The sequence below is a fragment of the Spea bombifrons genome, chromosome 2 (assembly GCF_027358695.1).
Source record: "Spea bombifrons isolate aSpeBom1 chromosome 2, aSpeBom1.2.pri, whole genome shotgun sequence".
Taxonomy (NCBI): Eukaryota; Metazoa; Chordata; class Amphibia; order Anura; family Pelobatidae; genus Spea; species Spea bombifrons.
The window spans coordinates 58,277,969-58,295,181 of record NC_071088.1 but is presented as its reverse complement, the minus strand read 5'-3'; the positions used below and the strand labels follow the sequence as shown (position 1 = coordinate 58,295,181).

At 37.6% G+C, this 17,213-nt stretch overlaps 1 protein-coding gene across 1 annotated transcript; it reads right to left on the bottom strand.

The window, feature by feature from the left end:
- Nucleotides 1–74: 74 nt before the first annotated feature.
- REN (renin) lies at nt 75–15,130 on the bottom strand. The gene is made up of 9 exons (XM_053454361.1): nt 15,029–15,130; nt 10,472–10,625; nt 8,049–8,172; nt 7,711–7,829; nt 6,349–6,545; nt 3,987–4,109; nt 3,245–3,389; nt 2,559–2,657; nt 75–391 (listed from the first exon to the last, which is right to left on the bottom strand). The coding sequence occupies exons 1-9, from the start codon at nt 15,082–15,084 to the stop codon at nt 191–193; spliced, it is 1,218 nt and encodes a 405-aa protein (XP_053310336.1). The 5' UTR covers nt 15,085–15,130; the 3' UTR covers nt 75–190.
- Between the last annotated feature and the right edge of the window lie 2,083 nt (nt 15,131–17,213).

Sequence of the window (17,213 nt, the reverse complement as noted above, 5' to 3'; positions counted from 1 at the left end):
TATTGTATGAACGGGCAAAAATTCCAACAGGAACACTCCAAAATCTTTGAAAGCCTTCCTAGAAGAGTGGAAGCTGTTCTAGCTGCAAAGGGGGGACCAACGTCATATTAATGTCTATGTATTGTAGATACAATTTCATCAAAGTTCTTGTTGATGTAATGGTCAGGTTTCCAAAAACTTTATAGTGTCTCTATGTGCCAACAAAGTGAACAGCTTCTTTTTCTTCCACGCTTCGTGATGTAGCAAATCCAATGCGATTGTTGCGTCGGTCAAATTCAGTATAATACTGGCCTATAAATGTGGCCCCAAGGATCCAAATGGGTCCCGTTGGAGGGGGAATATCCAGGGCAGTGAATGTTACAGAACATACCTCTTCTCCAAACTGTGACTGCTGCAATAAGGAAAAGAAAGGTAAGTATATATTTTTTTTTCATCCATAAAGCCTGATTCCATGACCTGTCTAAACCTTAACTTGTTTTAACAGAGGTGAATAATGCATGGTTTACGATTGAAGGCTTCAAGCATTTACATGTATTTACATATTGCACATATAAATAAATATGATGATAATGTGTTGGATTTCAAATGTATATGTAAAAGTTATATTTCTCTCACGAGTTACAGTTCCTTATCAAGGGCATCTGGACTATTTTTTACGGCTAGTGTAGCTTCATTGTTCAATTACTATCATCTGAATTGGCTGCCTGGCGGTTCGCTTTGTTCTGCTTTGACAAGTGGTGATTGTTACTTCAAAGTAGCATTTGAAGTTTAATGGTTAGTGCACATTACTTGACAATGTGACCTGGGAGTTGAATCACTGACCAATGAGTAAAAATTAAGAGCTAGATGGGTTATTGAATTTTGCACACAGGAACACACAAATGTTCCTTGTTAATGTGACAATTTAGCGTATGAAAGCTTCATGGTCCCTTTAAACTTTCATGATCTCCCCAAACCTTTTTGCTGGAGCAACTTGCCAGTGTTTGCCCTTCACAGTGAATAGTGAGGTGAGGGAGTTTAAAGGTGTGTACAACATGTATGTGCTGTATAAAAAAGTTATCACAGGAATTAAATATTCCTTTTTTTTGATTTCCAAATAAAGTTGAATGTAAATTTTCTTTGGACAGAAAATTTTAAATCAAAAATTGTCCACAGGCTTGTTGGCAAGCATTCCCTCCACTGTCTCCAAAATGGATCCCCAGAAGTAGTCCAGAATGGGCATATAAAAGAGAAGACTCATCTAATTACTGTCCTCTCTGGCAAAATTGTGCATTGGCGACTTCCATACTACATATTCAGTCATACAATGCAGTTTTAAAGTTGGTTTCCTTTCAAAAATATACACTATGCTGTGGTTTGCATTAATTGCTGCAGTCAATACATGGGCTGATGAAGCAAAAGGGGAAGGTTTGGGGGGGGCACATAACCTGCAGAAAATCTAAAGCAAGAATACTGGCATGTTCTGGTGGGTGCCCCGTAACATCCAAATATCATAATCTGGGGATGCAGGTGAACATGTTTTGTTGTATGTCTCTGTTGTTGCACTTAACCTGTACAAGAAATCCTAAGCAACACGCAAGCATTTGAAAATTAATATTATGGCAACTTTTGGCAGAAATTTGTGGCAAAATGGTTGCATGACAAATTGCTCCTAGGGAAATACACTGGGTTGTCTGCTTTCAAGAAATATATACTTTTGTGGGGTTAATTTGAACTGGTGGGCACCTAAACCTTTACAAATGTGACAAAGGCACAGGAGAAAACTGGACATTTCAAATTTGGAACCTGCAATAGACATTTTGTGATTTGTGGCTCTTATGGACCAAATAATACAAAATAATAAAATGTTAACATGGACAAGAAGAATCAGAATTGAATAAAGATATGGTAAAAATGGCTAAAAGGCTCTGATCACATAGGGGGGTAAACCCCTCTGTCATGAAGGGGTTAAAAAGCTATTGTAAAATGTGCTCTAATATGGTACTGAGCAATATCTGTGCTTTCATGTAGAACTGTAGAATTAATATTAAAAGAGAAAATGGCTGCCCATTTTTTTTTGTCTAGCCGCTCTAGCGCATATGTCTTCAACACATATCTGTACATACACTGATCTATATGCAGTCAAATACATTAATGTCTAGGAAAAATGGATTCCAATGTGCTTTTAAAATGAAAATAGGACTCCGTTGTACCTCTACCACACTCTCGATGAAGACTACTCGACAGTCTAAAGGAGGACTATTCTTACATCCCTCCCAGCCCACTCAGTTTTCAAACCCTTTTGTCTTTTCCTGAAGTGTCAAACTATATTGTATGCACTTCATCAGGAAATGCTGTTGTCATCTATTGTTAACATTACATTGACTTCACTGAACAACTGAGGTTTAAAGTAAGCATTAGTAAGCACTGCTCTGCATCAATATTAATATTTATTGATATTGTGTTTTTCATTTCATATTGTATTTTTTATTTAAATAAATTTGTCATCAATCAAAACATATATAGAATGCATGTTTGCATATTTGAAAGTTTAACAAAACATCTTTATGCACACCTACCTGCAACACATATGCTTGTCCTTTAAGTGTGTACTTATTACCTCCCATATGAAATGAGATGTCAGGGAGTTTAGAAATTTTATCACAGTCCACAATATACTGAGGAAAACAACAAGGTAGTGATTAAAATAGTAAATAATTTGAATTGTACAAATGCTGGGAAATGAAAGCGAGATGAAAACTCAGATGAAGTATAGTTATTGCCTTGAATAGTTAGTTATGTGTAATGTTGCTCCTTATTTGCTCTATCAACATTGTTAAGCATACAACTCACACACTCAACAGTGTACTCACATGACACACAGGTGGTTGTGTCTTTTGAACAGATCCCCTTTTGTCTGTGCAAACTACTTTTATGTGATGACAACTTGTGCTGCTGGGGGATACTTTTGGGTGGATCAAGAGAAATCCTGCTCCATGCTAGGGTAATGAGACCCTTCCCATTTAACAGGTGTGTTGATGAAGCATTTCAGATTCATGCATGTATACTAACCGGTTAGCAAGTAGATACAGAAAAATAACAAGTAATACAAATAAGCATATTGCTACAGGTACATTTTTTATATTATCTATGACGCAAAACAATAAATTGTTCTGAAGGTCATATGCAGTGAGAATAGTGACACCAACTGGTTGTCTTCAGAACTGCTATGTATATACAACAGGCTTAACCAGTCTTTAATTACCTGTCCTTCTGCTAACTCTGTGGCCCCAATAGCTTTCATGAGTACAGAGACTGAGGCCGCTGGGCCTGTAATGTAAGATGCTCCTGTGTCTATTGCTGCTGAGCAGCCTTCCTTGCAGAATAGGATCTCTGCCCCAACAGATACCCTGCAAAACATAAAACAAGGTAACTAAACAGTGTCAAAGAAATGTGTGATTTGGGTTACCTGTTCATATTGTTATACTTTGTTCAAAGTGTACAAATAAGTATTATGTTGAACTGTATATTGGAAAATAGAGATGGATTCCTTGCTTGTAAAGGTAATACAGAGTATGATTATTAGATGACAGGGCTATATTATTGGTTGCAGGTCAGCTATTATGCATAGCCAGCAACTTAAAAGATATAGTATGTGACTGTTTATTACCATGGATGTTGTAGTCCTACAAGATTTGTAAATCTATCTTGCCTACCTCAGCTTTGCACAATCATAAACACAGATGGCTCATCTGGTCATGCTTACAGCATGCATGTTATTATAGAAAAGGTACAGCAAAGCAATTCTCACCGCACCATATATAACCATATAACACATATTAACTATAACCAGAATAAAACCTGTATCAATACAAAAAGTTCTCATTTTATGCCACTAGACCTTAATTCTAAGACTTCAAATCCAAGCTTTGTATCATGTATAGTAAAGTGGTATCTGCAATCCTGGTTTGTCTGTGTAATTATTTTTGCCTAGTACTACAGCTCACCCTTTCATATTGATTTGCCAATATCCTTTTTTCTTGAGACTGAGGTACTGGAAGCTTCCTGTGTAGTAGTTGGGATCGGAACCACCCAGTATGATCTCCCCTCCTTTCTTCAAGTGGATATCCCTGTTGTTCAACAAATGGAAAACACATTGTGGAAGAAAGTCATGCCATGAATTAGTTGCGCATAACCCTAAATGTATCATAGATGACTACTTTTGAATATATTCTTCAGGCCAACATATTCATTACTTTCTTACTTACTTCATTACTTACTTGCGTAAACATGAAATTCTTCTTTAACAATGATTTTAAAAAGTTTAAAAGCTAGCAATTAATTTCTCTCAGCTCTACTAAATCCATGAGGCCAAACCTGCATAACTATTAAATTATTTCTCATTCTCAATCATAAAGCTATGTGCCCACAGGTATGGACACATATTATAATATTAAAACAAATTTATGGCTGCTGTTATTGGCATGCAGACCAGGTGGGTTTAAGTTTGTAAATTAGTTAACTGTAGTATACTGGAAAGTATATTTAGGTAGGGTGCAGCTCTAGGTCTGACTTATGGTAGTGCACCATGAGCCCCTCACAATCTACTTATACAGGTCCCATTGCCTCTGTCAGAAGATGCCCAGGAAAGGACTGTCAACCTGTCCAAGTTCAGCCTAATGGCCCAATCATTAAACAGCCCAAAACGTATTTGGCAGCAATCATGCACAGCATGCACTATCCAGTAATTCTAAGACATTTACACAAAGGGAATGCATGGAAACCCCAAGAAAGGAACACAGAATGAACCAATTATCATATAATTTGTTTAAGGCCCTTATTACACTACAACTCCTGGTGGCTGTGTGTGGAACTGCAGGTAAAACAACCCAAATATTGAAATTAGATTGGCCAAGATGGCACTTGCCCCCTTTGCCAACCGTCCCCGGAAGACCTCAAAAGGATACACAGCATAGGCAGATCCAGAGCCTGGCCTCAGGAGGGGCACTCACAGTAACACACATCCAGACACTCACACAACTAGATATTCAACAGACAGTAACATACATACCCAGATATTCACACTGTGACACATACTAACACTCACACAACCAGACACTTAACACCAACATACAATAACATAACACTAATACACACATCCAGACACACTAGAACAACTAGACATTCAACACTAATGCACGCACATCCAGACACTCACTAACATGCCCAGGCAGTCACACTAACACAACTAGATATTCAGCACTAACATATACTAACACATACACAACCAAACATTCACACTAATGTGCCCAGACAGACACACACAATAACACACACATCCAGACACTAACACAACTAGATGCACTAACACACACATATAGACACTTACATCAACATAACCTGGCACTCAAATTAACACAACCACTCAGACTAACGCAACAACTCAGACGGACATACACAGAAACAAAAACAAACTTACCCAGAGACACACGCTATGCCACCCAGATGCACACATGCAAAGGCTTACATCTCCAGATACAAACACTAACATACCCAGACACACACACATACCCAGATACACCCAGACACACATATCCAGACACACATGCTAACATACCACGACACACATGTTAACATACCCAGACGCACATGCTAACATACCCCAACACACATGTTAGCATAACCAGACACACATACACAAACCCAGACACAAACAACTACACACATGTACCCACACACACAAATCCGGCAGATACACACTCAGACAGACACACACATAGCCAGACAAACATGCTAACAAACCCAGACACACAAGGTTATATGAAAATATGTTTATGAGTGTATTAAGGAAAAATGTTGCCTCAAACAAACAGACTGAGCACCTGTGAGGAGTGTATATTCACAAAATATTGTGTGATGTTTAATGAGAATCTATAGTAATGATGTTTCTAATCTCCTAGGTGGGAAGTGTCTGTCGTCAGGTTAAGAGTTTGTTACCGCATGGGGCACCATGTTAATGGGAGTGACATCAGTGGGGAGGGGCAGGGGACTTATCTTCTCACTTGTAAAGTCTGCAAAGAAAGGAGATCCTGGTTATCTAAGCAGTTGTGGCATTTACACTGAGGGGCAATAAGTTGTGGTATGAGCAGGTAGTGGGTTGTCACAGGGGTCTGTTACTTATATAAAAACGAACTAGGACATATTTAAAGGTTCTAGATAATTAGTCCTATTATTAATATTTGCTATAGGACTTGTACCCAACTAATTATGTATCTAACTACGAATAATGAGTGTAGAAACTAAACCCCTGACTTGTGTCAGCTTTCATATTAGGGACATTTTCCTATGCTTTTTATCCCATCCCCTCACCGGTTGTAATACACAGAGAAGACATCCTCTTGCAGGACTCCCTCAGACAGGATTCGGTCAAAGACTGGGGTAATGCCATCGATAGCTTGGTTTGGGAAGCCCATACCCAATACCCCATCGAAGCGTGCAAAAATAAAGGGCAGGGCAGGAAGTGCTGTGGCTTCTGCAAAAACCTGAATGACTGGAATACCAGCAACCTGTAATAGAGAAAAGTCTTAAAAAGTTGTGATGAGAGAGCAAGAAAGAGAATGCTGAAAGGGAGTGAGGTGGTACAGAACCTAAGAGATGGTAGGAACAGAGTAGGTATAAACCTGCAGAAAGTCGAAAGTAGTAATTTCAGCAAAATTAAACCAGATTGACTACTCATTACCCACTTTTGCTGTCAATTAGTAAGGCCAGCTGATTCCGACTATTTGTGCATACTTTCTTATTTTCCAATTTAAAAAAAGTTTTTCTCCTTAAGCATAGACACAGTAATGTAGGTGACCATTAAGAAAAACCTGGTTTTATGTCACTTAGTTTGAGTAGACTTTTATCTGTAGGAGGCTGCCATTGTCATGTAATATTTTGGGTGACTTCCCCTGCTCAGGCACCACACTGAGATGATTTTTTATGGAAATGCTAATAAAGTCTGTTCCTCTATAGACGTTTACTGTCAGAGTGGCCAGGTTTTTGGCATCTAAATATCTGTACGATTATTATTTTAGCATTATAAATTAGCTTATTCTGTTTATGTTTATTCTGCTCCTAAAACATGTTTCTGATGTTTCAAATTACTTACTTTATGCCTTCATGCACACCTATTTTCAACTTTCTACAGGAGTTTCAAGAGAAGACAAGACAGCGTGAGATATACTGTAAGGTGGAAGTATGAGCATTTTGTGTCTAAAGTGCTGCTGTATAAGAAAGTACGGGGAAATGCGATGTAAAGTAGTCAAGTACAATTTTTGAAACATTTGGGGCAAAAAAAAAGGTAGATGAAAAATATCAATGAGACTAGAAATAAGTAAGGAAAAGAGTAGTCATTTTTGTATTTTATAATTTCTAATTCAAGAGTCAAACATTGATAAGAATATATTTTAAGGGATATATTCACAAAATACTGAGAAATATCCAAAGCAAATGTTATAATTATATATTATACATTGAAAGTTTTGAAAAGTATATAGATATATACAGCTTACATTAGTGGCTGTCCCATACAGCTTAAACTAAGCTCCACATATCAAGATTGAAACCAATTTTATTTGAAACCCGCAGTCTAATATAATTTAGGAAAAATCTCTCTGGTAGACGCACAGTTTGGTTTGAGGAATGGACTGTTAAAAGGGGTAATAATGACTATAGAAAATTTACACTTACAACAACAAGGTCCTGGCTCAGAAATCCTTTCACTCCTCCAGATCCATACTGTATGGAGAATCCTGTTCCATTCTTGATGTAGGTTTGTGATTTAGAAGAATCATATTGGCTGTGTGACACTGCCAAAGAAGGACATTTGACTGTTATGCTGCATAAATTATATTTCTAGAATGTCTATCTTAATTTTTGAAGAACCGCACACATACGTATTTATTTCATTTGTAATTAATATTTGTATTCACACAGTGAATTGCAAATTAATGTGTGTAAAGGCAATTATTATTTCCTTTAAAGGCATAATGGTATATAAAATGCAATGCATGTACCTTGTCACTTACCACAAGCACTGTAGAGTGGAGAGCAACTACGTGATGGAATCCATAAGTTTGCAGATCCTGTATCAAATACCACTTTGAATGTCTGTGGAGGAGACCCAATGCTGATCTCTCCAAAATACTGGGTCTACAGAAAACAGGACACAGTGAGAAAATCAGGAACCCAGGTCAAGGATGTATTATTGTATGAGGGTTCTAATTAAGGGATTGAAAATAAGCCAGATCTTGTAAAGCAAATGTCATCTGAACACAGAATACAGTCCAAGAAACAATGGCAAAATTACTGAAAAATGTAAGTATTTTGCAATCGTGATTATGTTTAAAGTAGTTTGTGACATATGTGCCAATGAATGGAAAAGCGCAGGAGCACATATAGGCCATCTTTTTGTTGAACAACAATTCTTTTTTTCAGATCTTTGCCATAAGGTGCCATGTTGAACTTCCAGTGACTGGTATGAGAGAGTGTGAGAGCGATAACACCAAATTTAACACACCTGCCCCCCATTCATACCTGAGATCTTGTAACACTAATGAGTCACATGACACCGGAGAGGGGTAATGGCTAATTGGGCCCAATTTGGACATTTCCACTTTTGTTCCCAATGTGTTAGACATTAATGGCTGAGTGTTGAGTTATTTTGAAGGGACAGAAAATTTACACTGTTATACAGGCTGTACAATCACTACTTTACATTGTAGCAGAGTGTCATTTCTTCAGTGTTGTCACATGAAAAGATATAATAAAATATTTACAAAAATGTGAGGTGTGTACTCACTTTTGTGAGATACTGTAATTAAATAAGGGGCTGTTTAAATTATGAATGGTCAAATTAGCCCTTCTTATAGGAGATGTGTCAGGGTTGGTTCTTCATAATGCATAATGAAGTTATTTAGTTGAAAGTAATTTCTGCAAAGTCCCTGTTTAGTAACTACGCCCAAAGTCAATAATTTTAAGGTCAATAATTTTTAGAGTTATTCACTTCTGTTGACACATCTCTTATTGCTGCTTTGTAGGTATCCCATAATGAGCCATGCATTTCTTACAAAAGGAAGCTAAGGCCGGATGTAAGTTCATATCCCTTTGCACACCATTACAAGGACATTCAGCACTGCAAGGCAGCAGAGAGAGAAATCCAGATTGGCACACTCTTGCTCCTGCTGAAGTGGGGCTAGTGAAGCCTGGTGAAAATTATTGAATGTAACAAAACTTTAGGCTGACGTAATATATTTTTAAAGATATTAAATTAGTCCTAAAAATTTTATTTTTCTGTTTCGCACAGACCAGAGAAGGGATAAATGGGTTTGGTAAGTAGATACAGGTACAGCAGTATATAACTCAGAGCCGGGCCACCTATAGGTAAGGTAGGCGCCGGCCTAGAGCACAGATCTGCCAGGGGCACCTCCTCTGCGAGGGAGTGGACTGCCTACCGCTGGAGGAGCAGGGCCAGTTGGGGAGATCATGGATCTCCTGTTAATTCTGTATAAACAAGTAGTTCAAGAAGCTTGGGGATGGACGGTGATTGGACGGCTCAGTCGGGTCAAGGGAGGGCTTTTTCAAGACTGGAGTAAAGGTAGCATGTTTAAAGGAGGATGGAACAGATCCAGTAGTGAGGGAGAGGTTAACCTTAAAATGTGGTACTGAAGTTAAAATTATCTTTTGTGAGACAGAAAGTGTTTGAAGTTACAAGATCCATAAATACAAGAATCAAGGAGTCATAGAATCATGGGACAGGCTAACTCAGCAGACAGGTAAAAATGTACTATGTACTCTATTTATAGGTAGGTTTGTTAACGGCTTTATTTCATTGGGTTGAACAGCTTGTATCATTTACAACAAAATTTACTTAGGCTACAACAGTCATTCAATGCAATTACATTGATTTACAGTTTTGGTACATGAAATATTTAAGTGTGTTATTTTTTAATAAATAGTAGTACAAGATGAAGAGATGAGATCATAAGAACAATAAGTCTTTATTTGTTTTTCTATGAATCTTATTATTTATGAAATCTCATTACAACTGGGGTTTATTCACTAAAGTGCTGGAGTTGTGTTTCAGCTCATTCAATTCACTATTGAATATAAGGAACCAACCTTAGTAAAGTACAAGAAGAGCTTGGCTGAGCCTGAATAAAGTGTGGTTAAATCACCATTATACCGGACCAGCTCTGCTGGAAAAAACTTGCTAGTGTTGGCCCTTCATAATAGAGAGTACAGTAAGGGAGCTAAAAGCACAAATCTCCTTGCAGCTCTCTCTTTAGTGAATAAACCCTAAAGTGTGCAAATAGCTCATACAAATATATAAAAATGTCTTAGTATAAAAAGGCTTAGCTTTGTTGAAATTGTATTTATTATATTGGATCATTGAAGCAATATTTTATATAATGTTTAGTGACTAATGAAATATTTTTGTGGATCGACTTACATCCAGGTAGTTGGTTAACACTGTTGGGGCAGTCCCATTATTGGGAGTTTCATATCCAGACTCCTTCAACATCAATTCGGGGAAAACATCAGTTAATTTCACCCTCATGTCTCTGAGAGTCTCTCGGATTGAAGGCATTCTCTTAAGTGGTATCCTATGACAGGAAAAAAGGACATTTGCATCACCACCTGTACTATAGTGTTTTGGTGACAATCCAACAATTTTTTTTCATAACATAACAATGTTTAATTTTTTATTAAAAGTAATAGCATGTTGATACATGAAAGCATTCATAAATGGATTTCCTGCATGACTTGAGAAGATGAAGGCAACGTCCATCGTTAGGGGCAGAGGGGGCCATGCCCCCATGAAAATGATCATGCCCCCTATATACCCTTATAACTGAAACACCACCAGCGACACTGGAGTGGCAGGACTCAATGGAGATATCATAAATCTCCCACTAACCAGCCCGAAATAAAAGAAGGGCAAGGTCTGATTATGCCTTTGTCTCCCCACTACGTCTTGAACGCTCACCGGCTATTAAGAGCGCAGGGATATGGCATCATATCCTGATGCTCAGCACTAAAGCTGTGTGCAGTTCTACAGAGCAGGGAGGAACAAATAGACCTCACACTCACACCTAAAGAAGTGGAGATAGAAAAGGGAGGCATACAGAGGGAGAGATAGAGAGAAGGGAAAAATAATGAGGCAAGAAGATGAAAATGGGGAGAGATAATGAAAAAGTGGGCAAGGTAACAAGAAAAGTTGGAGAGAGATAATGAAAAAAGGGATGATAGTAAGAAAGGGGAGAGATAGGTAAGAAAATGGAAAGATAAAGAGATGGGATGGAGGGGAGAGGTAGTCAGAAAAAGAAGAGATAAAGATGAGAAGAGAGAAAGGGAAAAGGGTGAGGTTAAGAGAAGGAGGAGATTAAGAGATAAGGGGGGAGATAAAAGAGACAGATGAGAGATAAAGATAAAAGGTGGAAAGCTAAAGAGAACAAATGTAGATAAAAAAAGGGAAGACATAGAAATAAGAGATAAAGAAAAAGAGGAGATAAGGGAGAGATAAAGATAAAAGATGGGAAGCTAATGAGACAAGGAGATAACAAGAAAAGGGAACAATAATGAGGAAGGGGATGGATAGAAAGGATAGATAAAGGGAAAGAGGAGGAAAGATAAACAGGAGAGGGTTCAGTAGAAGGCGTGATGAAAGAAAGAGGACAGCTAAAATGAAAGAGAGAGCTAAACTACAATGGAGGGAGATAAGAAGAGAAACGAGGAAAGATAAAGAATAAATACGAAATAAAAGAGAAAGGGGGGGATAAAAAAAAAGAAGAGATAAGATAAAGAGAAAAGGGAGAAATAAGAGGAGGTAAACTGAAAGGGGAGATAGTGAGAAAGAGGATGAGAGATAATGAAAAGTAAACAGAACAAGAATAAGAGAATGGAGGACAGATAAAGAATAAATAAGATAAATAAACAGAAAGCAGGAGGGATAAAGAGAGAAGGAAGAGATGAGATAAAGAGAAAAGGGAGAGATAAAGAGAAAAATGAGAGGAGATAACAGAAAGTGGATAGATAGGGAAAACAGTGAGATAAAGAAAAAGAGAAGGAGAGATAAAGAGAAAGGGTGGGAAATAAACAGAACAAAGAGAGCTACAAAGAAATTGTAGAAATAAAGATAAAGGAAATATATAGGAAAGGGTTATAGGAGGAGAGAAAATGAGAACGGAATAAAAGAGAATGGGAAGAAAGAAAGAGAAAGAAGAGAGATAAAGATGGAGAGGTAAAGAGAAAGGAGAGAGCTGAGATAAAGAGAAATGAGAGAGATAAGATTAAGGCGGTAATGAGAAAGGGGCCATAGAAAGTAGAAGAGGTAATGAAATAGGGAATTATAAGGAAGGGGAGAGACCGTGTGTATGTTTTAAAAATGTTTGTGTGCTAGATGAAGTATGTCAAAGGCCAAGCAAGTGTGGATGCAAGGCCAAGCCAGGATGTTTTTGTGTAAGGGCAATTGTGAATCTGCGTGTATATGTATATGTGCATGGGCAAACGTGTGTTTATGGACAGACATTTGTAAGAGTAGAGTATTTGTGTATATCCGGACAGTCTATCCATTACTTTTACTGTTTTGGGCCTAAACGGTATAGAATGAGAGGAGAACTGAGACCCTGGGAGGAGACCACTGTGTGTTTAATATGAATGCTGGGCAAGTCCCGAGTCAGTGTGTAATCTAGGTGCAGGGGCAAGTCCCATGAGTGCAATCTGGGTGCTAGGGCAAGTATGTACATATTATACTGTTAACCTGGGTAGATAGACAGGCACATTTCACAGAGCTTGTTAATTTATAAATATCTTGGAAATATAGCGTTTTATAACTGCCCCCCATACTTTTCTCCCTGTCCCCAATGTGCCCCCTACATATGATTGCTAGAGACGTCACTACTTCCCGATCTACACATCACTTCTAGTTTATAGCTTACATTAGCCCCATGAAAGTCATCTGAGCAGCGGAATAAAAGTAAACGGAAACCCAACCTATAAGATTTGTTAGTCGTGAGAGTACATCAGACAGTTTCCCACCAGTTCAGGTATTACTGGTGACTTTAAAATGTGATCAAGCTTATTCACCTTCTTTTTTCAAAATTATGTTAAAGCAACTGATACACAGAAGGCAGTTTCAAAACATTAGAAAGATAAACTTAAGCAAATAGCTAATATTAACACCATTATAGTGGTATACAGTTTACGGAATGGTAAGTAAACCAATTCAAAAGTTTAAAAGATTCAGTCCTATTCTTTATCCACCAATGACAATAAGTGATAACACCTAGACGGGCAACCACTTATTTCATACATGATGGCACTTCCCCTACCCTAAATGGATCAGGGAAGAATGCCATTTGAGTGTGTAGTGGCCAACTAGTCACTTTCCCAATTAGTATCAAGTCCTCCCTCCTTCCACAGTGGTCTCATATTATTTGATGGTAAAAAATGCTGGTGTTTACTGTCAACAGTGATAAAAAAGCAAAATAAATGATCCTTGACTATATGAAGTTATTTGTATATAGCAGCTTAGTGTATACACATAGTATTTATATGTGTATGTATATGTATGTATGTATATGTATGTGTACAGTGTTTATACTGTATGTGTTTATACAAATAATTATATTTTTTGAGGGGATCCCACTGCATGATAGCAATTTCGTAATTATATGTTTTCATATAGATATGGTAATAGAAGGCTTGTTGTAACTAAAATGGCATTTTAAAGGGTTACTACTTTGATTTTGATACTACACTTGCAGCATAGAGAAACAGTACTATAATATTGGGATGCTTAACTTTATTCCGCAGCACCCCTAAAGCTAGTAGCTACATTTAATGATGTCAAGGTAAAGCAGAGAAGGCACTGTATATTAGAGTGCACATATCTGAAACAGTTTTGACAGTTCTGTTCACTAAGTAAACAAAATATTGTTCACAGATTGATATAAAACATAACATATATTTATAGATGGATCTCAGCTTCTAAATTGTAGGCAGTTTCAATAAAGCAATGACAATGGCATTTCCCATTTGGCGGTAGTCAAAATAATTTTGAAGTCACAAGTGGCTATAACCAATTGACTGGCATTGCTGATATTGTCAGTGCTTGTGCAGTGAGCAACTGTGGTTTTCCCTAGATCCACAGATGAGAGCTTAACTGGAACTACTACTGAAGTTGTGTGAAAACTCCTCCAACAGATAGAGAAGATTACCATCACTATGTTGATTAGCCGGGTGCACACTTACAACATCAGTGTGGCATTTGCGTATGACAGCTGAGAAGTCCGTTTACGTGGTGTCCTCCTTACAAATGCATGGGGATGTTCTGTAGAATCCATCATATGCATTTGCCCCTTTTGCCCACTCGCCAGATGTTTTCCATACAGTTGTGTTAAGCCAAACACATTTTCTTACATGTGATATAGTAACTGCCATTCAGTTTTGGCTTGGCAATCATTACAGGCTATTGAGAATCCTGTGCACTTGCATGGAAAGCATTTGCATTGTTTTCAATGGGAATGCTTTGGCTACTTCAAATGGCAAATCAATAGCAAGAATCGCCAGACCATGACGAGGGCAGATGTAGTTTCTACCTTATTTAAATGCCTTTTTGTTTTCTAAAATAATGCATATTGAAGCGTTTATGAAGTACTTTATTATGCATTCTTCTTTACTGGGGCTGGCAGGGACTGTTAACTGTCCCTTTAAGCACCTTTGAAAACAGAATGTGTTTCATTTTTTGGGGAGAATTCAATTGTGCCCATTGAGGTTGAAATTAACTTTGGATTCCATTAATAAACATTTACATTCTAAACATTTTATTCAATATTAGCTCATTGTGACTACTATGGATAACTTTCTCAAATACCATATAGCAATAAACACAATGCTAATTATACTATTTCACTCATTGCAGTGACCACAAACATGGAAAAAGACAACTTATATAATTACTTTAAACTATATAATAAAATAAATGTATCATGTCTATGACTCTTACCTCCTAATGCCATCACAAGATAGAATGAAAAAGCAGAGTAAAAGTAGATGTTGCATGTTAGGATCGATCGAGACAAGTCTGGAAGCCACTGACTTTCCCAGCAATTTGGATTCCCTCACTCCTGTGTTCTCTTATAACTGCCCTGCTGGACTCTGGCCAGCTTTCTGCGATTGGTGGAGTCTGAGTAGGTCACTACATCCTTTAGAATAGACATTTCAGTACTGGGTATGACCCTTTTTTCTTCTTGAGAAAATACAAAAACAGTAATAAACCATACATCAAATGTCACTCGTGGGAAGTTTGAGATAAAGTTTAAAACTCATAGAAAAATTTGTGGTGTACCAGAATTAATAAGGTTCATCAGAAACATCTTAACAATGAACCTGGTTAAAGAAAGTACCCCACACTTTTATTTGAGGGCATTATAAAGGCATGCTAAACAGAAGAAAGATGGACATACATCCACTGAATAATTTTGATTACATGTGATGTATTTACTTTTGGCGCTGCCCTGGGCCTCACTTAGGGTTCTCCCTCCATGGCCGCATCCTCGCCAGAATGTGCCACTGCATGTCTTAAGGCTTGCAGCACCTTTCAAAGTAGTCTATGAAGGCTATGCAGGCTCAGCCCAGTACTCCATAGTACAAATGGGTCAGATGAGGAGATCACCCTAGGCCAGAATACATTGTTGTATGTATACACACTACTTAACACTACACACACAAAACAACATATATTTCATGTTTCCAATGTTTTATTGTTCAAGACTTATGGCATACATTTCTACAGAAGAGTTATCAAATCACATTATATATTGTTAAATGTGTTGTTTTAGCAGTAGTTTAGAACAATATACATGAGAAAAAAACTACTACAGCACAAAGCTGATCATAGTCAGGCATCTATTCCCACATTATTAAAATTTGCCCCATTTAAATTTCTATATATATATTATAGGTGCTTGTCAGAATGATGGAACCACAACTTTAACAGGGCCTTAAGGATTTCAGGATTAAAGTGATTGTAGAACACGGGGTATCTTTACATATCAACAGGCAGTGCAAATCAATAAAAATCCAAAGAAAAAAAAAACAGTCAAGGTGCAAAAAGGTATGAGGCAAAAAGGGCTGACTGCACCAATAACAAAGGCTCCTTTTTGCATGAGTGGGACTCCCCCATTAACGTTTGAACAAATTCAAAAGACACCCAGCAATCAGATAAAAGACGTGGTGACGTTTCAACCCGCTCAGGGGTTTTTAATCAAGCCATCAGATAAAAACCCCTGAGCGGGTTGAAACGTTGCCACACATTTGGAATAAAACTTCACTCATTTATTCTATTGCTGAGTGTCTTTTAAATGTGTTCAAACAAAAAGGTATAGGAGACCTTCAAAGATTCCTAAAGGGTCATATAAGTATAGGCAATATAAATACTATGCACACTTAAGATTAAATATAAAAAATCAAGTATTTAATTAGTTTGCCAATATTTCGGCCACACAGGGCCTTCGTCAGGGCCTTGATTTTTTTTGTCTTTGCCCTGACGAAGGCCCTAAGTAAGGCCTTGATTTTTGGGGTCTTTGCCCTGACAAGGGCCTTAGTAAGGCCTTGATTTTTTGTCTTTGCCCCAACTAAGGCCCTGTTGTGAAGGCCCTAAGTAAGGGCACATGCTATGTCCCATGTGCCCTAAATTTTGAAGAATACTGGCAAGCACACACAATCTTCTGAGGGGTTACCAACTGCATTCCTTGCCAGGTTACCATGAAACAAAACCATGTTACCAGCCTGGTGTTCATGCTGAAGATAACCACAATATGGTGGGAAAACAAAAGCAAGCAATTCTATGTTTAATTGACTGAATGTTGAATGTACAATACATATTATAACATGAGCATATTAACACTGTAGACTGGGAGCAATACATGTTTCATATGTGCCATGCATATATTTATTTTGGGGGTTTAATAAATGTCCACCAAAATATAATTCATCAATATAACACTATTAGAAAGAATATGGCTAGTTCAGTGCCTGTGCGCAATTATGGCTCTAATATAATAGGATAGCAAGTTGATCCATCTAGAGCAGTGCTCCTATGGGTGTTTAATATGGCATTATATATTATATATATAAGTGTATTTTCCTTTTAGCAATTAAAGTCATGAATATGTATTAACAGAAATGTT

What these genes read in the sequence shown, in the direction of transcription:
- REN (XM_053454361.1), bottom strand. Translation starts at nt 15,084, where the DNA reads ATGCAACATCTACTTTTACTCTGCTTTTTCATTCTATCTTGTGATGGC. An exon ending in TGTTAACCAACTACCTGGAT is followed by an intron (nt 8,173 to 10,471) that starts GTAAGTCGATCC and finishes TGTTTTCTGTAG; the next exon opens with ACCCAGTATTTTGGAGAGAT. An exon ending in TGGCAAATCAATATGAAAGG is followed by an intron (nt 3,390 to 3,986) that starts GTGAGCTGTAGT and finishes TATGTTTTGCAG; the next exon opens with GGTATCTGTTGGGGCAGAGA.